At 44.9% G+C, this 21975-nt stretch overlaps 1 protein-coding gene, 1 non-coding gene and 2 pseudogenes across 2 annotated transcripts; 1 reads left to right on the forward strand and 3 right to left on the reverse strand.

Annotated features, from left to right (window-relative positions):
• Window positions 1-3551: 3551 nt before the first annotated feature.
• Window positions 3552-3685, reverse strand: LOC121583697 (annotated as a pseudogene).
• Window positions 3686-4302: 617 nt separating this feature from the next.
• LOC121583695 lies at window positions 4303-4470 on the reverse strand. Its single transcript, XR_006003560.1, has one exon. It is a non-coding gene; the product is annotated as a U1 spliceosomal RNA (small nuclear RNA).
• A 545-nt stretch (window positions 4471-5015) lies between these two features.
• LOC121583696 lies at window positions 5016-5145 on the forward strand (annotated as a pseudogene).
• A 13321-nt stretch (window positions 5146-18466) lies between these two features.
• On the reverse strand, window positions 18467-21366 carry pdcl (phosducin-like). Its single transcript, XM_045225412.1, has 3 exons — window positions 21151-21366; window positions 20719-20900; window positions 18467-20521 (listed from the first exon to the last, which is right to left on the reverse strand). The coding sequence occupies exons 1-3, from the start codon at window positions 21323-21325 to the stop codon at window positions 19964-19966; spliced, it is 915 nt and encodes a 304-aa protein (XP_045081347.1). The 5' UTR covers window positions 21326-21366; the 3' UTR covers window positions 18467-19963.
• Between the last annotated feature and the right edge of the window lie 609 nt (window positions 21367-21975).

The raw sequence follows: 21975 nt of genomic DNA on the forward strand, positions 1-21975 counted from the left end.
TCCCATCTGGTTTGGGCTTAGTGGGACTATCATTTGTTTTTCAACAGGACAATGACCCAACACATCTCCAGGCTGTGTAAGGGCTATTTTATCAAGAAGGAGAGTGATGGGGTGCTGCATCAGATGACCTGGCCTCCACAATCCCTTGACCCCAACCAAATTGAGATGGTTTGGGATGAGTCGGACCGCAGAGTGAAGGAAAAGCAGCCAACAAGTGCTCAGCATATGTGGGAACTCCTTCAAGACTGTTGGAAAAGCATTCCAGTTGAAGCTCGTGAGAATGCCAATATTTGGCAAAGCTGTCATCAAGGCAAAGGGTGGCTATTTGAAGAATCTCAAATATAAAATATATTTTGATTTGTTTAACACTTTTTTGGTTACTACATGATTCCATATGTGTTATTTCATAGTTCTGATGTCTTCACTATTGTTCTACAATGTAGAAAATAGTAAAAATAAAGAAAAACACATGAATGAGTAGGTGTTCTAAAATGTATAGGTAGTGTTTATATATATATATTTTTATAACTAGATGCAGTACAACCGAGGCGAAGGCGTTCGAAATGATGTTTGCTGCGGATCTGGTTCTGTACTGTAGGTGGCACCATGTGCTCTTTTTAAATGAATGGCCATTATCTCTTAAAGGCCCTAGGATCCATGTGTACATGGATGATCAGCCAATCACTGGAATGACAACCCAACTTGGGATGGGGGGAGGTTTTAGCAGGTGGAATATTGGTGGACAATTAGAGGTTTACTTAGTCTTAGCTACAGTATGCTTAACATTGAAAATATAATTGTACAGCTATATGGACACTCAAATATCATGGTACTTCTTAATGGTAAGTTTACAAACATATTATAGTAAGTATAATCAAAACATTTATCTCATTATGGTAAGTGGTGCTAATAAGTATAGCTAGTTATAATTGTAATGGCTTAGAAGATAATAAGAAAAGACGATCAGTCTTTACCTGGCTAAAAGAGAATGAATATGATATCTATTGTTTACAGGAAATTTTGATCTGAATGTGCAAACTGTTCAAACAGATCCGCAAGGAAGGTGATCCTTTTAAATATGCTATTGGTGCAAAAACAGATTTGGCTTATTGATCTATATGATCCAAATAATGATGATCCACACAATAATTTATCGCGCTTACAGGCAATACATGACTCTTTATTATGGTGGGAGATTATAATACGGTTTTAAGTACCTCAATGGACCGTAAAGGAAATCACACTACAAACTATCACCCTAATGCACTTAAGGAAATTATAAATATTATGGATAGACTTAAAAATCCTGACCTAGTGAAATATTCATGGCGGAGGCTCAATCAAGCTAGTCTTCTTGACTACTTTCTTATGTCATTTTTGCTGACACCAAAAGTTAAGAGTGTTGATAGGGGACAGAATTTGGTCGGATCATCAAATAATTGGTATAAACATTACTCTTACAGAATTTCCGCGAGGGAGAGGATATTGCAAATTTAATCAAAGCCTACTGGATGACAAATTGTTTTTAACCAAGACAGAAGAATTTATAACTGACTTTTTCCTACATAACATACAGTGGGGAGAACAAGTATTTGATACACTGCCGATTTTGCAGGTTTTCTTACTTACAAAGCATGTAGAGGTCTGTAATTTTTATCATAGGTACACTTCAACTGTGAGAGACGGTATCTAAAACAAAAATCCAGAAAATCACATTGTATGATTTTTAAGTAATTAATTTGCATTTTATTGCATGACATAAGTATTTGATCACCTACCAACCAGTAAGAATTCCGGCTCTCACAGACCTGTTAGTTTTTCTTTAAGAAGCCCTCCTGTTCTCCAATCATTACCTGTATTAACTGCACCTGTTTGAACTTGTTACCTGTATAAAAGACACCTGTCCACACACTCAATTAAACAGACTCCAACCGCTCCACAATGGCCAAGATCAGAGAGCTGTGTAAGGACATCAGGGATACAATTGTAGACCTGCAGAAGGCTGGGATGGGCTACAGGACAATAGGCAAGCAGCTTGGTGAGAAGGCAACAACTGTTGGTGCAATTATTAGGAAATGGAAGAAGTTCAAGATGACTGTCAATCACACTCGGTCTGGGGCTCCATGCAAGATCTCACCTCGTGGGGCATCAATGATCATGAGGAAGGTGAGGGATCAGCCCAGAACTACACGGCAGGACCTGGTCAATGACCTGAAGAGAGCTGGGACCACAGTCTCAAAGAAAACCATTAGTAACACACTACGCCGTCATGGATTAAAATCCTGCAGCGCACGCAAGGTCCCCCTGCTCAAGCCAGCGCATGTCCAGGCCCGTCTGAAGTTTGCCAATGACCATCTGGATGATCCAGAGGAGGAATGGGAGAAGGTCATGTGGTCTGATGAGACAAAAATATAGCTTTTTGGTCTAAACTCAACTCGCCGTGTTTGGAGGAAGAAGAAGGATGAGTACAACCCCAAGAACACCATCCCAACCGTGAAGCATGGAGGTGGAAACATCATTCTTTGGGGATGCTTTTCTGCAAAGGGGACAGGACGACTGCACCGTATTGAGGGGAGGATGGATGGGGCCATGTATCGCGAGATCTTGGCCAACAACCTCCTTCCCTCAGTAAGAGCATTGAAGATGGGTCGTTGCTGGGTCTTCCAGCATGACAACGACCCGAAACACACAGACAGGGCAACTAAGGAGTGGCTCCGTAAGAAGCATCTCAAGGTCCTGGAGTGGCCTAGCCAGTCTCCAGACCTGAACCCAATAGAAAATCTTTGGAGGGAGCTGAAAGTCCGTATTGCCCAGCGACAGCCCCGAAAACTGAAGGATCTGGAGAAGGTCCTTATGGAGGAGTGGGCTAAAATCCCTCCTGCAGTGTGTGCAAACCTGGTCAAAACCTACAGGAAACGTATGATCTCTGTAATTGCAAACAAAGGTTTCTGTACCAAATATTAAGTTCTGCTTTTCTGATGTATCAAATACTTATGTCATGCAATAAAATGCAAATGAATTACTTAAAAATCATACAATGTGATTTTCTGTATTTTTGTTTTAGATTCCGTCTCTCTTTAGTTGAAGTGTACCTATGATAAAAATTACAGACCTCTACATGCTTTGTAAGTAGGAAAACCTGCAATATCGGCAGTGTATCAAATACTTGTTCTCCCCACTGTAGGTACAGCAGGTCCCCTTATTGTATGGGACACTTTTAAATGTGCCTTTAGAGGCCATGCAATGAAATACTCATCTTTAAAACAAAAACAAGTGTAATATATACTGAACAAAAATATAAACGCAACATGTAAAGTGTTGGTCCCATGTTTTATGAGCTTTTTCTGTGCATACATTTGTTTATTTCTCTGTTAGTGAGAATTTCTAATTTGCCAAGATAATCCATCCACCTGACAAGAAGCTGAAGAGTATTTATGTCTGTAATAAAGCCCTTTTGAGGTGAAGAACTCATTCTGATTGGCTGTGCCCCTGCCCAGTCGTGAAATCCATAGATAAGGGCCTAATATGAACTGTAACTCAGTAAAATTGTTGCATGTTGCATTTATATTTTTGTTCAGTATATTATAAAAAATTAAGCGAACAGCACAGCCGGAGCGCAATGGCGGAGACTCGACCTGGGTGAACCTCCTTCTTGATCAAGGTGTCTCCCCTGCCAGGTAACTATGAGTTGGAATGGGGCCAAGCCCAACCACCATCCATTCCGACCATGGGACCACTGCGGTGCCGTTGTGGGGGAGGGTGTGATGACAAAGGCACTCCCGAATCTCTGAAAGTGATCCAAGTGACAAAGTGACAAATATACTTAATAAAATAAAAATCAAGTCAATTGTTCATTAAATCAGGACGTGTCAAATATTTGATGGAGGGGGCTGACGACATCCATAATAGACCTCTTATCCTCCCCTTCCTTGGCTTATGGCCATACCACCTTGAACATGCCTGATCTCAGACGCTAAGCAGGATCAGGACTGATTAGTACTTGGATGGGAGATCGCCTGGGAATACCAGGTGATCTAAGCTTTTCATCTCTGTTTTTCCCTGTTTCTCTAGCAGGGCCAATGGAATGACACTGGAACTCCAGATGAAGCTCTCAGCAGAACATTTAGCTTCACCTTTTTGCTGGGTACTCCGTCCTCTGGGAGGCCCAAGACCAATGCTCCACAGCGCCACAGTGTGGACACACAATGCTCATATGTGATGCTGCTGTGTAAGGGTGACCTGAGATGTCAACGCCCTCCTACTTTCAGTCAGATTCCAATCCTTTCTTTGAAGACCAAAGATCAGGGGAGAGCGCGAACGCAGTCCCCCACTACCGCAACTTACGCAGTCGAGATTCCAACATTTGGGGAATTCGCAGGGGTCAGCACAGCCGGAGTGCAATGGCGGCGCCTCGACCCCGGAGCCTCAACCTCCTTCTTGATCAAGGTGTCTCCCCTGCCAGGTAAGTATGAGATCAAATGGGGCCAAGCCCAACCACCGTCCATCCTGGCAGGGTCATTCCAGCCGTGGGACTACTGCGGTGCCGTTGTGGGGGAGGGTGTGATGATAAAGGCCCTCCACGAATCTCTGAAAGTGATCCAAATGACAAAGTGACGAATATACTTAATGAAATAAAAATCAAGTCAATTGGTTTTTAAATCAGGACGTGCCACCTCTTTGAAGGAGGAGGCTGATGACATCCATAAGAAGCCTCTGTTCCTCCCCTGCTTTAGCTTATGGCCATACGACCCTGAACACGCCTGACCTCAGACGCTAAGCAGGATCAGGACTGGTTAGTACTTGGATGGGAGACCACCTGGGAATACCAGGTGATCTAAGCTTATTCTCTCTGTTTTTCCCTGTTTCTCTACCAGGGGCCACTGGAACTCTAGATGAAGCTCTCAGCAGAATTTTTTGCCTCACCCTTTTGCAGGGCACTCCGTCCTGTGGGAGGCCCAAGACCAATGCTCCTAAGCACCACAGTGGACACACAATGCTTGGCACAATTCCAACTTATACTTACTGGCAGGGGAGACACCTTGATCACGACACTCCGGCCGTGCTGACCCCTGCAAATTCCCCAAATGTGGGAATCTCGACTGCATAATTTGTGGTAGAGGGGGACTGCGTTTGCGCTCTCCCCTGATCTTTTGTCTTCACGGTTGGGATGGTGTTCTTCTGCTTATAAGTACCCCCTTTTTCCTCCAAACATAACGATGGTCATTATGGCCAAACAGTTCTATTTTTGTTTCATCAGACCAGAGACATTTCTCCAAAAAGTACGATCTTTGTCCCCATGTGCAGTTGCAAACCGTAGTCTGGCTGATTTATGGCGGTTTTGGAGCAGTGGCTTCTTCCTTGCTGAGCGGCCTTTCAGGTTATGTCGATATAGGACTCGTTTTACTGTGGATATAGATACTTTTGTACCTGTTTCCTCCAGCATCTTCACAAGGTCCTTTGCTGTTGTTCTGGGATGTATTTTCACTTTTCGCATCAAAGTACGTTCATCTCTAGGAGACAGAACGCGTCTCCTTCCTGAGCGGTATGACGGCTGCGTGGTCCCATGGTGTTTATACTTGCGTACTATTGTTTGTACAGATGAACGTCGTACCTTCAGGCGTTTGTAAAAAAAAAAATCTGAGGTCTTGGCTGATTTCTTTTGATTTTCCCATGATGTCAAGCAAAGAGGCACTGAGTTTGAAGGTAGGCCTTGAAATACATCCACAGGTACACCTCCATTTGACTCAAATGATGTCAATTAGCCTATCAGAAGCTTCTAAAGCGATGACATCATTTTCTGGAATTTTCCAAGCTGTTTAAAGGCACAGTCAACTTAGTGTATGTAAACTTCTGACCCACTGGAATTGTGATACAGTGAATTATAAGTGAAATAATCTGTCTGTAAACAATTGTTGGAAAAATTACTTGTGTCATGCACAAAGTAGATGTCCTAACCGACTTGCCAAAACTATAGTTTGTTAACAAGACATTTGTGGAGTGGTTGAAAAACAAGTTTTAATGACTCCAACTTAAGTGTACATAAACTTCCGATTTCAACTGTATATATACACTGCTCAAAAAAAAATTAAGGGAACACATAAACAACACAATGTAACTCCAAGTCAATCACACTTCTGTGAAATCAAACTGTCCACTTAGGAAGCAACACTGATTGAAAATATATTTCACATGCTGTTGTGCAAATGGAATAGACAACAGGTGGAAATTATAGGCAATTAGCAAGACACCCCCAATAAAGAAGTCGTTCTGCAGGTGGTGACCACAGACCACTTCTCAGTTCCTATGCTTCCTGGCTGATGTTTTGGTCACTTTTGAGTGCTGGCGGTGCTTTCACTCTAGTGGTAGCATGAGACGGAGTCTACAACCCACACAAGTGGCTCAGGTAGTGCAGCTCATCCAGGATGGCACATCAATGCTGAGCTGTGGCAAGAAGGTTTGCTGTGTCTATCAGCGTAGTGTCCAGAGCATGGAGGCGCTACCAGGAGACATGCCAGTACATCAGGAGACGTGGAGGAGGCTGTAGGAGGGCAACAACCCAGCAGCAGGACCGCTACCTCCGCCTTTGTGCAAGGAGGAGCAGGAGGAGCACTGCCAGAGCCCTGCAAAATGACCTCCAGCAGGCCACAAATGTGCATGTGTCTGCTCAAACGGTCAGAAACAGACTCCATGAGGGTGGTATGAGGGCCCGACGTCCACAGGTGGGGGTTGTGCTTACAGCCCAACACCGTGCAGGACGTTGGCATTTGCCAGAGAACAACAAGATTGGCAAATTCGCCACTGGCGCCCTGTGCTCTTCACAGATGAAAGCAGGTTCACACTGAGCACATGTGACAGACGTGACAGAGTCTGGAGATGCCGTGGAGAAAGTTCTGCTGCCTGCAACATCCTCCAGCATGACCGGTTTGGCGGTGGGTCAGTCATGGTGTGGGGTGGCATTTCTTTGGGGGGCCGCACAGCCCTCCATGTGCTCGCCAGAGGTAACCTGACTGCCATTAGGTACCGAGATGAGATCCTCAGACCCCTTGTGAGACCATATGCTGGTGCGGTTGGCCCTGGGTTCCTCCTAATGCAAGACAATGCTAGACCTCATGTGGCTGGAGTGTGTCAGCAGTTCCTGCAAGAGGAAGGCATTGATGCTATGGACCGCCCGTTCCCCAGACCTGAATCCAATTGAGCACATCTGGGACATCATGTCTCGCTCCATCCACCAACGCCACGTTGCACCACAGACTGTCCAGGAGTTGGCAGATGCTTTAGTCCAGATCTGGGAGGAGATCCCTCAGGAGATCATCCGCCACCTCATCAGGAGCATGCCCAGGCGTTGTAGGGAGGTCATACAGGCACGTGGAGGCCACATTACTGAGCCTCATTTTGACTTGTTTTAAGGACATTACATCAAAGTTGGATCAGCCTGTAGTGTGGTTTTCCACTTTAATTTTGAGGGTGACTCCAAATCCAGACCTCCATGGGTTAATACATTTGATTTCCATTGATACTTTTTGTGTGATTTTGTTGTCAGCACATTCAACTATGTAAAGAAAAAAGTATTTTTCATTCAGATCTAGGATGTGTTGTTTAAGGATGTGTTGTTTAAGTGTTCCCTTTATTTTTTTGAGCAGTGTATATACACTATATATATACAGTATATATGTCACGATTCAGACAGACGACAAGAGGACCACAATTGCGTCACACCAGAAAGTTTATTTAAACTTAAGGGGAAAGGGATGTAGGGAGTGAGTGAAGGCTCCAGGGGTTATCCCGTCCGATGTGCTGGGTCTGTGCCTCCCCCAGTGGCAGCGATGCGTCCCGATGACGCCGGTGGTTGGTGGTCCAGAAGTCCTGGGGGAGGAAACACAGACACTAACGAGGCGGAATGAAACCAGGCAGCAGTACAGTTCAAGGGAAATCCAAAATACGTAGTAGCAAGGCAGAAGGCTGGTCAGAGTTACGGGATTGAAGAGTAGTCAGAAGTAATGGCAGAAGCAGGTCTGGATCTCCTGAGGCAGAAGAGTATCCAAAAACCAGGCAGGTCCGGGGGTCACAAAACCAGGGTGAGCCAGAAGCGCGAGCAAACAGGTTCGGGTGTGAGCTTTGCAGACGATCTGACACCGGAGAGCTGAAAGACAGGGGCCTTAAATACTGGGAGAGGTTAGTGGGTAATGCAGCGCAGCTGGCAGAGTAATTAGAGCCGAGCAGAGCAGGGACAGGTGGAGCTAGTTAGGCTGAGTAGAGAGAGGGAGGTGAGCAGAGTGGAAGATAGTGAAACCAATTAAGGTGGTAACCCGGTGGAGTGAGAGGGCTCATGACAGAACCCCCCCAAGGGACGGCCCCAGAAGTCCCAAGAGCAACACCACGCCGGGCGGGAGGAGGGGGAGCCGGAGGAGGGCTGAGAACTCCTCCGAGCGGTCAGTGAACGTCCTCATCCTCGGAGGAAGCCGGAGGGCCGTGGTCGGGAGATGGGACAGGTCCCGAGACAGGGTCAGGCACAGGACAGGAAGCCGAGCGGGCCGGACGGTTAGGGACCCCTCTGGGGCGGCCCCTACGGATTGCAGGTTGATCAGGATGCCGTTGGTGAAGCGGTGATGAGAGTCCTATCCACAATCCGGCTAGCTGGCACCCAGGTCCTTTCCTCAGGTCCATAGCCCTCCCAGTCAATGAGGTACTGGAGACCCCTACCCCTCCGTCTGGACCGAAGCAGGCGGCGGACGGTGTAAAGCCAGACCACCTTCGACGAGCCGTGGAGGAGGAGGACAAGGCGCAGCAGGGACCAGCGGACTCCTGGGCACAGGCAGGGGCTGCAGCAATCCGGCTGGGGGCTGGCAGGACGACTTGTGTTGGTTGCAGATGGGGCAGGCTTGGGCGAATTCCCGCACATCCTTCCTCAGAGAGGGCCACCAGAACCTCTGGGCGAGCAGGTTGTAAGTGCGGGTGGAGCCAGGGTGACAAGCTAGGCGGGAGTCCTGTCCCCACTGAGCGACCTGGGACCTCAGGTCTTGGGGACAAAAGGCGGTCAGCTGGGCAAGTGCTGGGACCTGGCTGGTTACGGAGAGCCCTCCAGCACCTGTTCCTCAACAGCCCAGGTCAGAGCTGCAGCGATGCAGGGACTTGGCAGAATCGACACAGGGTCCTTGGAGGGGTCAGGAGCGGAGTTAGTAGGTACTGGCCGAGGGGGGTAGTGCCGCGGCAAGCAGGCAGGTTCGGTGGCAGTCCTCTCCCCACTCCCTGATCACCCCGGTCACCCAGTCGAGCTGAGGGTTGTGCCGGGCGGAGCCATGGGTAACCCAGGATGAGGGGTTGGCCTGGAGAGGGGAGCAGGTGAAACTGGATAGTTTCTTGATGGTTTCCGGACAGACCCATCGAGACCGGGGCCGTGACATGAGTGACCCGATCCGAGTGGAGTGTCCGTCCAGTGCCCGGGCAGGAATAGGAGGTGTCAAACGGAGGTTCTCCAGTCCCAGTTGGCGTGCCAGCTTGATGTCCATTATGTTGGCTTCGGCGCCAGAATCCACCAGAGCAGCCAGGGTGTGAGTTGAGTCAGGGAGGCGGAGGTGAACTTGCAGCAGGGGTTTGCGGTCGGAGGACTGGATGGTCATTGAACTCAGCCGGACTCCCCCTATGCCCGGTGAGCTTCGGCCCTTTAAAGGGCAGGTTACCACACGATGTCCATCACCTCCACAATAGAGGCAGAGGTTTGAGGTGAAGCGTCGCTGGCGCTCTGCAGGAGTGAGAGAGGCTCGCCCAATCTCCATAGGCTCGACTGATCAAGCTGACCTGGGTGAGTGGCAGTAGATGACAGGAACCCAGTCGGATCTCTCCGAATGCCGGTAGTAGGTGGACCTTGGCGCCCCCCTCTCACGGCACGACGGGTCTGTATCCTACTGTCGATCCTGACAGTCAGTGCGATGGCTTCATCAAGAGTGGAAGGCAGTTCCTGGGAGACCAACTGCGTCCTTGATATAGTCAGCCAAACTATGGAAGAAACGCGTCCACCAACGATGGTGTGTTCCAAGAACTTCGTCTAGCCAGGGTTCGGGAAGTCGATGGAATGGTCTGCGACTGTACGTCTGCCTTGTCGGATACTGAACAGTTCACGAGACGCCTCTGCGGTTGGTGAATCCAGGTCAAACACCTTCAGCATCTCCTCAGCAAACAGGTCGAAGGTTGCACATGCGGGGGTTTGACGTTCGAACTCTGCTGTTCCCCAGAGTCGAGCTCGGCCCGTCAGGTGAGTGATGGCATACCCAACCTTAGCCCCCTCCGTGGCGAAGGTCCCTTGGCTGCAAGGGAGAACTGAAGTCGGCAGCTAGTCAGGAATGGCCGGACCTGGGTTGAATCGCCGTTGAACCGCTCGGGGTTTCCAATCTTGGGTTCGAGGCAGCGGCTGCAATGACCGGGGCAGGTAACTCGGGGCAGGGCTGGTGGGCAGACTGGCTGGGGTCAGGTTGGTGAGGAGTTGAATGATCATGGCGAGTTGTTGTTGCTGCTGCTGGGACTGCTGCTGGTGCTGCTGGAACTGCTGATGCTGTTGGTAGCCGGCCTGAAGCAGAGAGGTGATGTCGCCGCTCATGCGGCCTAGCTCTCTCTCAGTGTGTTCCAGGCGTAGCATGGCGGTGGGTTGCTCAGGTTCTTCGGTTTCCATGTCGGGGAAGTGTGCGCTGGGTCCATGATGGTCAGATCGTACTGTCACGATTCAGACAGACGACAAAGAGGACCACAATTCGTCACACCAGAAAGTTTATTTAAACTTAAGGGGAAAGGGATGTGGGAGTGAGTGAAGGCTCCAGGGGTTATCCCGTCCGATGTGCTGGGTCTGTGCCTCCCCCAGTGGCGCGATCGTCCGATGGCGCTCGGTGGTTGGTGGTCAGAAGTCCTGGGGGGAGGAAACACAGACTAACGAGGCGGAATGAAACCAGGCAGCAGTACAGTTCTAGAAATCCAAAATACGTAGTAGCAAGGCAGAAGGCTGGTCAGAGTTACCGGGATTGAAGAGTAGTCAGAAGTCGTAATGGCAGAAGCAGGTCTGGATCTCCTGAGGCAGAAGAGTATCCAAAAACCAGGCAGGTCGGGGTCACAAAACCAGGGTGAGCCAGAAGCGCGAGCAAACAGGTTCCGGGTGTGAGCTTTGCAGGCGATCTGACACCGGAGAGCTGAAAGACAGGGCCTTAAATACTGGGAGAGGTTAGTGGGTAATGCAGCGCAGCTGGCAGAGTAATTAGAGCCGAGCAGAGCAGGGACAGGTGGAGCTAGTTAGGCTGAGTAGAGAGAGGGAGGTGAGCAGAGTGGAAGATAGTGGAAACCAATTAAGGTGGTAACCCGGTGGAGTGAGAGGGCTCATGACAATATATATATATATATATAGAGTATCAGTCACAAGTTTGGACACACCTACTCATGCAAGGGTTTGTCTTTATTTTTTTTTTTTTATATACTTTGTTTATTGAATTTTCAGTACCAGCATTTAGTAAGTAATTACACTTGAAAGTTATTTGGTATGAATATGGAACAACAATTTGAAGACATCAATACAGCAAAACATGGAGAGACAGACATGAAAGAAAAAAATAGACATTAAGTACATAAATAAGATAAAACACAAAAAAAAAAAAAAAAAAAAAAAGAATATCTGTTTTGATCCAGTTGTTATAGGTCAGCTAGCACAGTTATTACCGTCCTTAACATCCGAGATGTCAATATATGCACATACCAGGCTTCTTACATCACCAATATATAAATATACATCACTCTGGAACTGCAGGGAAATGTATTCTTTTGACATAAGAAAAGAAGGGAGCCCACTTTGCATAAAAATTTGTCTACAGACCCATTGAGTGTCTGTTTTATTTTCTCCAACTTTATGCAATTCAAAAATAGATTTAATCAAAAGAGCATGAGAAAGGGGCTGCAGAGGATTTCCATCTAAGTAAAATTAATCGTCTCGCTAACAACGTGACAAAGGCAATTACATCCTTATTCATTTTGGTCAATTGTATTGTGGGTAAGGGAAACTCCAAATAATGCAATGAGAGGGTCTGGCTCGATCTGTGTGCCGCTTAATTCTGAGAGTGTGTTAAAGATGTCTTTCCAGAAACCAACAAGAGATGGGCAGCACCAAAACATGTGCACATGATTAGCAGGGGACTGGTTACATCGAACACAATTAGGGTTCACATCCTTGTAAATTTTTGATAGTCTTGCTTTGGTCCAGTGAGCCCTATGAATGAGTTTGCATTGGATGAGAATCCGTGTGAGGCTGCAAATAGAAGAGCTATGTACCCTTTTGAGGTGCCTCTTCCCATAGTTCATCAGATATTTCCTCACCCAGTTCCTCCTCCCAAGAGGATTTGATATTGTTTAATGAGATGGCTTGTAGTGAGCAAATTTGACTATAGATTATTGACATTGTGCCTTTCTGATTAGGAAGAGGGTGAGAAATGTGTCGAACTGTGTTCCACTAGAAAGGTTGGGGAATCCTGGATCTATGCTGCGGATGTAACTCCGGACTTGTAAGAATCTAAAAAAAGTGATGTCTGGGGAGACCAAATTTAGTTGATAGTTGTTGAAACGTACTAAATGTATTGTTAGTATACAGATCTCTGAATCTTCTAATACCGAGATTCGACCCATGTTGAGAAAGCCTACCGTCAATCATCGATGGGAAAAGCTGGGTTTGAGGCTACGGAGCCAAGGAAGAGGTTGTTTGAAACCCAAAGTGGCGCTAATTGATTCCCAGATCTTCAATGTTGTTTTGACACATGTATTGTTGGTGAAGGAGGAGTAAGGGCCTGTAATAGAGGAGTGAGCGAGGAGGACAGTGATGCCCGGTGTAGGCGAGCCAGCCTCCATCTCCAGCCAAGTGGGGGTGGGAATATTACTCTGCTCTGCAACCAGTACTGAATGATCCTAAGGTTAGCGGCCCAATAATAGAATCCTGAAATCTGAAACTAAACAAGCAAGTCACAACAGTTACACCACACAAGGGTTTGTCTTTATTTTTACTATTTTTTACATTGTAGAATAATAGTGAAGACATCAAAACTATGAAATAACACATATGGAATCAGGTAGTAACCAAAAAAGTGTTAAATAAATCAAAATATATTTTAGATTTTAGATACTTCAAAGTAGCCACCCTTTGCCTTGATGACAGCTTTGCACGCTCTTGGCATTCGCTCAACCAGCTTCATGAGGTGGAACGAGGTCTGTCTCCGACAAGTTTTTACATCGACAACATGAATTGCTCTCCATGATTCAATATCCTGACCAGCTAATTGGTGCTCCATCTATCTTTTTACTAAAAGTGTGCCACTAGTGTATATTCGGTATTTCAAAACGTTGAGTGGGTTACCTGCTGGCGGTAGGAGTTTATAGCCTTGGGCATAGCGAAAGCGGGAAATAGCAAGTAGGGGGATATTTTTTGCTATCTGGGTATAAATGTGCTGAAAGTCTGTTGTCAACTGTACAATAGTATTGTATTTGTTCAAACACAATCTTTTCCAAAAGTTTACTAAGGGTTGGTAACAGGCTGATTGGTCAGCTGTTTGAGCCAGTGAAGGGGGCTTTACTTTTCTTGGGTAGTGGAACGACTTTTGCTTCCCTCCAGGCCTGAGGACACACACTTTGTTGTAGTCTTAGATTGAAGATATGGCAAACAGGAGCAGCAATATCGTCTGCTATTATCCTCAGTCATTTTCCATCCAAGTTGTCAGATCCAGATGGCTTGTCATTATTGATAGAAAACAACATATTTTTTACCTCTTCATTTTAGTCATCTAGCAGACGCTTTTATCCAGAGCAACTTACAGTTTTAGTGAGTGCATACATTTCTATTTTTATACTGGCCCCCCGTGGGAATCGAACCCACAACCCTGGCGTTGCAAGCACCATGCTCTACCAACTGAGCTACACGGGACCATACACTCTTCCACACTCACTTTTCGGGAATTCTAAATTACAATGCTTGTCTTTCATAATTTAGTCCGTTATACTTGAATGTGTAGTGGCAGCATTTGTTGCTGGCATGTCATGCCTAAATTTGCTAATCTTGCTCATGAAAAAATAATTAAAGGTGTTGGCAATATCAGCGGGTTTTGTGATGAATGAGCCATCTGATTCAATTAATTATGGAGCTGAGGTGCTCCAAAGCGTTTTACTATCAATCTTTATATAATTTATCTTTGTTTCATAGTATAGTTTCTTCAGCTTTTTATTCAGTTTAGTCAATGATTTCTCAATTTGCAGTAACTTTGCCAATTGGTTGTGCAGCCAGACTTATTTTCTATTCCTTTTGCCTCATCCCTCTCAACCATACCATTTTTCAATTTCTCATTAATCCACGGGGATTTAACAGTTTTTACAGTCATTTTCTTAATGAGTGCATGCTTATTAGTAACTGGAATAAGCAATTTCATAAATGTGTCAAGTGCAGCGTCTGGTTGCTCCTCATTATACACCACAGACCAGCAAATATTCTTTACATCATCAAGAAAGGAAAACCAAACTTATTGTATTACCTATTACACTATATTAGGCCCAGCCTTTGGAACTTTGGTTTTCCTAGATATGGCTACTATATTGTGATCACTACATCTGATGGATTTGGATACTGCTTTAAAGCAGATTTCTGCAGCATTAGTAAATATGTGATCAATACATGTTGATGATTTAATTCCTGTGCTGTTTGTAAATACCCTGGTAGGTTGACTGATAACCTGAACCAGGTTGCAGGCACTGGTTACAGTTTGAAGCTTTCTCTTGAGTGGGCAGCTTGATGAAAGCCAGTCAATATTAAGGTCACCCAGAAAATATACCTCTCTGTTGATATCACATACATTATCAAGAATTTCACACATATTATCCAGATACTGACATTTAGCACTTGGTCTATAGCATGCTTCCCACAAAAATTGGCTTTAGGTGAGGCAGGTGAACCTGTAGCCATATTACTTCAACAGTATTTAACATGAGATCCGCTCTAAGCTTTACAGGAATATGCCTCTGAATAGCATATTACTGTACAGTCACTGTGTTCCAATTTAGACGTTTATCTGTGCCCAAATCTGCCATTTTCAACCCGTACACGGGTATGAATGTAAAGGGCGATATTTCAGTCATGGGATTTTTGGCTTTAACCCCTGGGGCTATAACACCACTGTACATCATGTGTTTGATGGGGTTCCTAGAAACACTTTTATTTCATCCTAATGGTACTGATTAGACTGGCATCTGATGGGTGTAATTGGTTTATTTGGGCTGACCTAATTTAAATGGAGCTGTGCAACATCCCCTGTTTTGGAGAAGCCTATGTTTCTGATTCATTCCATCTGGTTCAAACCCACAGCACAGGTCCTGTCCCTTGACTCGAATGGCTGCTGTTCACCAGAGCATGTAACCAAAGGGGTTGCACCTAATAAAAAATCAAATTGTGGCCATCCCCATGTGTATTGCTATTGATTACCTACAGTCCCATGCAAATAAATATGTTTTGACACTCCTATGATGTAAATCTTGCTTTTCATGAACAGGACCTCTGACGTGATTTGGAGCATGTGAAGGAGGTTAAAATGTAACATTGTTTGCAGTTTGGTGTTTCATTTCCTAATGGAGAGCAGCAGAACTCAGGCACTGCTGTCACTAGCTCTAATCAACAGCGTGGAAACATTGGATTGATTCATTTGAAAGTAGCTCAGCCGAGTTTCCACCTCCGGCTTTGTGAAAAAAAAATGTGTCACCTCCCCCTGCTATAAGATACAAGTATCCAAAGTTAAAGGATGTTTCAGTGGTGAAGTGAGATACATGGCATCTATGGGATTTGAATGTTACAGAATGTTACATTTTTGCTGAGGATGAAGCTCCAATGGTTTGTGTGTATTGGGGAAACAACTCTGTGGTCGGTATGATGAGGATGAAGGGACCCAGGCTAGTGCTGTTTCTGCCTCTGGCACTACTGATCCTGCAGGGCCGAGGCTTTGAGCTGCAGGACACCATCCATGCTCTCATCGAGGAGAACATCCATCTCCACGACCAGCTGGAGAACCTCACTCAGGCCCTCAGAGAGCTCAAACAGCTGCTGTGGCACCATTCCAACGGTCAGCTCTCCTCTCCTTTACTCAATGCGTTTCTAGCTCTACCTCTAATTTTCTCTTTCCTGTTGCCTCAGTTTACTCATATTTTGTGTTCCATCCCTATTTTTCCTCTAACTCTGTACTTCTTTAACCTCATGTTACATTTTTGGTCCAGGCGTTCATCTCCTTTTCCACGCTCCTCTCTGCAGATACAACATTTATTTTCTCTCCTTGGCACCCTCTCCGACACTGAAATAGAGTTTCTGAAGTATTTGTGCTGATCATACATTAGAACATAATTAAATATGTGAAATTGAATTTCATGTAGATGATCAAAGTAGGATTTTCAAGATTAGGGAATTTAACACACTATATATTGCACAGTTACTAGAGTTATTGACTGACGTTACATCTGTTTCCAGAGTGCATTTTAACTTGGTATAATAAGCATAATTATTTTGTGTTTTGGATACAGACCCTAACCATGAGCATGACGAGGATATTCAGCATCTCTGGGATGAATGGTCAGAACATGGTCAGTAACCAATCTGGTTTCTCCTTTCCTCTCTCCTCTGCAAATCTAACCATTGCACACTGTATAGCCAGCCAAATATCTGCGGTGAATACATGAACAGATCTAGAGCAAGGGCACTGCATTCAGAGAACAGGGGAAAGAGATGGCATAGGCCGTTAGTCCACATTGATCATATGCCTAAATTAAGCAACTGGGTCACAGAGGTGGTGTTACAACCATTGGGCCAATACCACAGGCAAGGTTTTTTGTACATCAACTCTTCTACCGAACACCAACATTACTGCAAAATATAATTGTATTGGGACAAGATATCCATTCAAATAAATGTAAGCCCATGATTTCAGTGGTTTGTTTGATGTAATGCAGTCTTAAATATGCAGAGATATATGCTGACACTTCTGAAAAGTGAAGCATACATATGTATTTGGAATGTGAAGCTAAAATTGTTTTGGCTCTATACTCCAGGATTTTGGATTTGAGATTGAATGATGAATATGAAGCGACAGTACTGAATGTCACCTTTAATTTGAGGGTATTTTCAAATGTATTTTTTGGTTTTGACTCCAAAATGTAACATTATATTCATAAGTTACTTTTGAGCACTGTGTTGAGCACTGTAACTACCGTGAGGGAGGTCTACCTGGTAGTAGTTGTAGGTTTTTACAGTACCCAAGATCAGTCTGTGATTTTATTTGACCATGGGGAAAAAGAGCTACTATGTAAATACCACAACGCAGGTTTGATTGAATTGAGCCCATAGTCACTGTACGAATGATCAAGGTTGTTTTCTCTCTTGCAGGCATCAGTGCAGAGACCCATCTCCTGTTGGAGCGTGCTCTGTGTGGACATGACGCCCATGGTTCAGCCAGTCCTCTCCATGTGCACCCCCCCCTCTTTTTGATAACGCTCCCCTGTATCACTGTCCTCCTGCTGGGAGCTTTTTAGGCTACATTGACTGGTTTAGATTGGCTGTCATCATTGGTTGGACAATGTCTACAGGGCTTTTTGCAATCTGCAAAGGAACATATTGGTGATTAGAGAAAGCTCTTTCAGAATAATAATATGGTGCTCTTGAAACCGCAGTATTTGGGTTGCTGGCTGATTGACTGACCATTTAAAATGCTTGTCTTGAAATAAGACCTTCAATCGTATTATAATTAATCAATGTGATACTTTGTTTGGTCTGCTATGAACTATATGTAGTGAAATGTATTTATGCACTTTTAGTGTATTTGGAAATCACAAAATCCCCAGCGAGGCAATGTTTTTTTATGCATGAATGCCTCATTGATTTTTCAGCTGTCTTAAACAGACCAACAATGTGATATTGTTAGCTTAGCATAGCTTTGAGCTTTCTATTTCTGTAAATATGTGCAGTCACTTGTGTTGGACACAATATGGGCTGCGTCCCGATTCTCCACCCTTCTCCCAAAGTGTGCACACTTCCAATCATGTCTTTAAAAGCAATGGATTGGTGTAATCATTGTCTAGAGAGAGTTTCCACCATTGCTGAATTCATGACAAATTCGATGTGTGAATGTGCACACTTTGGAAAAAGGGTGGAGAATCGGAATGTAGCCATGGTCTCCCTGCAGTGATATACAAAAATGTCACAGAAAAAAAAAAGTGTCTGAATAAAACTTACAAACCAAGCTACAATTTTTGCACCAAGTTGTTCAAATGTTCACTACTTCACTGTCAGTAAATCAGGAGTAATTGTAAATGGTGAACAACTTCTGAGATAAAAGGTGTGTATTATTGCCATTTTTAACATACCCCAGAAGAAGCACCATGCAATGCGAATGCCTACTACCCCTTAACCAAAAGACACCAGGTGTAGCCTAAGTCAAATCAAGCAAGTTTATTTTATCCATCATTTTAACAGGTTTGAAATGGGCAAACATATAAAAAGGTATAAAACTAACATGTCCCTTTGGACAGGTAATTTTCTACAGGGTGAGCTAGTCTTGATAAACATGCACAAATAAGAGACATTGGACCAGAAAAAAACAATGCGTTGTCACAATTAAAGAATAAATAAGTTACAGCTTAAACAACAAAAAAAATTACATGTACTGGGTAATGTCTGCATATCATTGTGTAAAACAAATAATAGGTCTCAGTCTTGGTTTATTCATGTAACTATTTAAACTAACAAGATATGTAATGAAGCATGTAACTTATGTGAATAAAGGTCATCATGCATAGGGAATGTATAGGTCTTTAGGTCCTGTCGATCATATCAACCAACTTCACAAGCCACAGGCAAATTCAAATCTGGACCTTGAAGCCAGTTCCACTGCTGTTTTTCATTATTTCCCTCGAATCAGGCACCGATTTAGACCTGGGACACCAGGTGGGTGCAAATAATTCTCAGGTAGAACAGGTCATGGCTAGAGGGACACACTCTTTTCACAACACTTTGATACAAAGTGATTTTCGTAACAGGTTAGGAGAGCATTTTCGCTAACCTTAACCTCTGTCTCCTAACCTGCTACGAAAAAGTCACTTCGGTATCTAAGTGGGTGAAAAGAGTGTTTCCCCATGGCTAGAAGGGCTGCAGCTAATGTCAAAGTGACATCAAAAGTTGCATGTTCGAGTGGCGTTGGGGAAATCTTTCCATTTTAGCTAACCCTAACCCTTCTCCTAACCTGCTACGTTCATTTTTCTAACCTACTTTGTAAGTTCTCCTAACCTGCTAGGAAAAGTCACTTCTGACATTAGCTGCATACCATCTAGTCAACCGGTTGAGCAGCACTACTCAGGACCTCCAGACTCAGATTTTAATACCCCTGCATTAGTTTTAATTTTTTTATTAGCATTTTGCAGTTATTGCCAATATGGTACAGCTCTATCTCCGTTTAAAACTGAGCGACTCCACAACATGCAATTACTTCCTGTTACGCCCATGACAAAAATTCACACCATCGTCAAAGGGAGAGTCGCATTTGTCCAGAAGGTATTTGCGGGAAGTAATCGCATGTTGAGTTTCTCAATTTCAAACAACTCTGGCGCTATCAAGCACTGACTAGCCCAGAGATAATGTGGTAGTGGAAACCACGCTATTGAATGTCCTGAGAGCATTCAATAGTCAGTCTTAGTTGTAGGTCATCACACACCTTTATAAGTGTGTGTGAGTACATAGGGGCTCTTCTCCATGTCGACTGTGTACGTAGGGGTTCTAGTCTGTTGACTGTGTGTGTGTATACACATAGGGGTTCTAGTCTGTTGACTGTGTGTGTATGTGTGTGTGTGTGTACACATATGGGTTCTAGTGTGTCGACTGTGTGTGTGTGTGTACATAGGGGTTCTAGTCTGGCGACTGTATGTGCAGGACAGTTCTCTAGTCTATGTCGAGGTCAGAGTCGTCGTCGTCGCTCTGTGTGATGGCTCCGTTGCGGATGGTCTTAGCGACAAGGACAGGTTTGTCCGGCAGCAGCCCATATTCCTGCAGCAGCGCCTCCACATCCACAGCATAGAAATCCTCTCCCAGCTGGTCTGTGATGCGCACAAAGTTCCCAATCAGGTCTCCTCCTTTGTACACCAGCAGGGCTGGCAAGGCGCTGCCCCTGAACTGGGCACTGGTGCCGATAACAGAGCCACGCACGCTACAGAACTTGACAAGGGGGTATTCCTGTGCCAGGCACAGCAGGCTGCCCATCATGGCCTCGCAGGCAGGCACCTCGCCCTCGTAGATGTGGATCATTACCAGGCAGGCCTTGTCCTCCTTGTCCACAGCCTCCAGGAACTCCTCGCCACTGTTGAGCTCGTAGACCTGCTCGAAGCGCTTACCGCGTAACACCTTCCGCCGCATCTCCTCGATGCGCTGCTTCCTGTACTGCTGGAGGAAGTCCTCATCGTCCTCGTCTTCCTGGAGCATGTTGTACTCCTGCATGGTCATCTGAGGGATGGGGAGGACACACACTCAATAACAACTCTTCTGAGAGACTCAATTCCATTTTACATCTTAACATTTTCTCTTTTTTGTTTGTGTGTCATTCAAATGTTGGCATCCTCACCTCAAATGTATGTCTTATTGGTATACGGAACTATTATGCTGCAAAGCGTTCTGTATCTCTCTCCCCATTCTTCACTCACCTTGTGTTGGATCTTGTCCTGCATCTCTTTCTGTTTAATGGCGTCGGCTTCGTCATCCAGGTCGGAGCGGCAGGTCATGGACAGCTTCTTGATGAGTTTCTCCATCTCCTCCTTCTGCTCCTGCTTCTGCTCCACCTTCAGCTGCTTGTACTTCCTCCAGTCATTAATCACCCCCTTGGGCCCTGCACACGCACCATCATCATCATCACTTTGCTACAACTGTGCCAATGTATTGATGCAGCTGCCTACAACAACACTTCTTCATAGTCACGTCTTCAACACATCTTCATAGTCATGGCATCTTCAACAAAATGTTCAAATTAAAAACGTATTGTGTAGAACAGATTTTTCTCAATCTCGGTCATGAAAAATAAAGAATTGTGTTCATAAAATGTATGCACCGCAACAATGTAAACCCCAGGTGTGTGTTACCTGTGTTGACGGCGCTGCCGTCGGCGCTGTATTCTAGCTCAGGCTCCAGTACATCTGGGTTGCGGATGGTCTTGTGCTCCCCATCGTCATCCTCCTTGTCACTTTCCTCATCCTCACTGCTGCTATAGTAGTACTGCAGCTTCTCCCCCAGGATCTTGTCGTCCAACGTTGTCATGACTTCACACCTAAGAAGTGGGGAAGAGTTCAGTTCTGAGGGAAGAGGACTGGAGGCAAGCAATCCACGCAGCAAATAAAATACTTTGAACAGGCGAACTAATTGGCTAAGCATAATGGTGTAATGTTTCAGTATGAGAGTAAGTGAATCTGAGGCAACTTTGTAAGGTCATTGTTGACATTGTGCATGCCCACTAGTCACTATACACAGTCATTCTGAAGAGTTGAATACCACTTAAAAATGTCCATTGTGTACGTAATCACTGGCTACCTGGGTTATTGTCCATTGTGTACATAGTCACTGGCTACCTGGACATTGTCATGACAGTGCACCTTGGGCAATGTTTTTGTGACTGAACTGAAATTGGATAACTTCTCAAATAACAAATAGCCTAACTTACTGTAAATAACTAGACTAATCAAATAGCCTATCTTTTTGAGGAAATGTAATTATGACCTAATTATAACAAAGCATACACAAATGGTCAATTATGTTCTGACAAGCTAACCTAGTAGCCTACATAATTTACAAGTAGAATAATAACTATTAGTCTCTCTAATATCCTCTCTAGACAGACGGATTGCTTCCGGCAATGTACCAATGCTCCGGATTAATGGTCATGTCTAGATGGGATACCGTTTATGTCAAAT

This window comes from Coregonus clupeaformis, chromosome 15, assembly GCF_020615455.1.
Source record: "Coregonus clupeaformis isolate EN_2021a chromosome 15, ASM2061545v1, whole genome shotgun sequence".
Taxonomy (NCBI): Eukaryota; Metazoa; Chordata; class Actinopteri; order Salmoniformes; family Salmonidae; genus Coregonus; species Coregonus clupeaformis.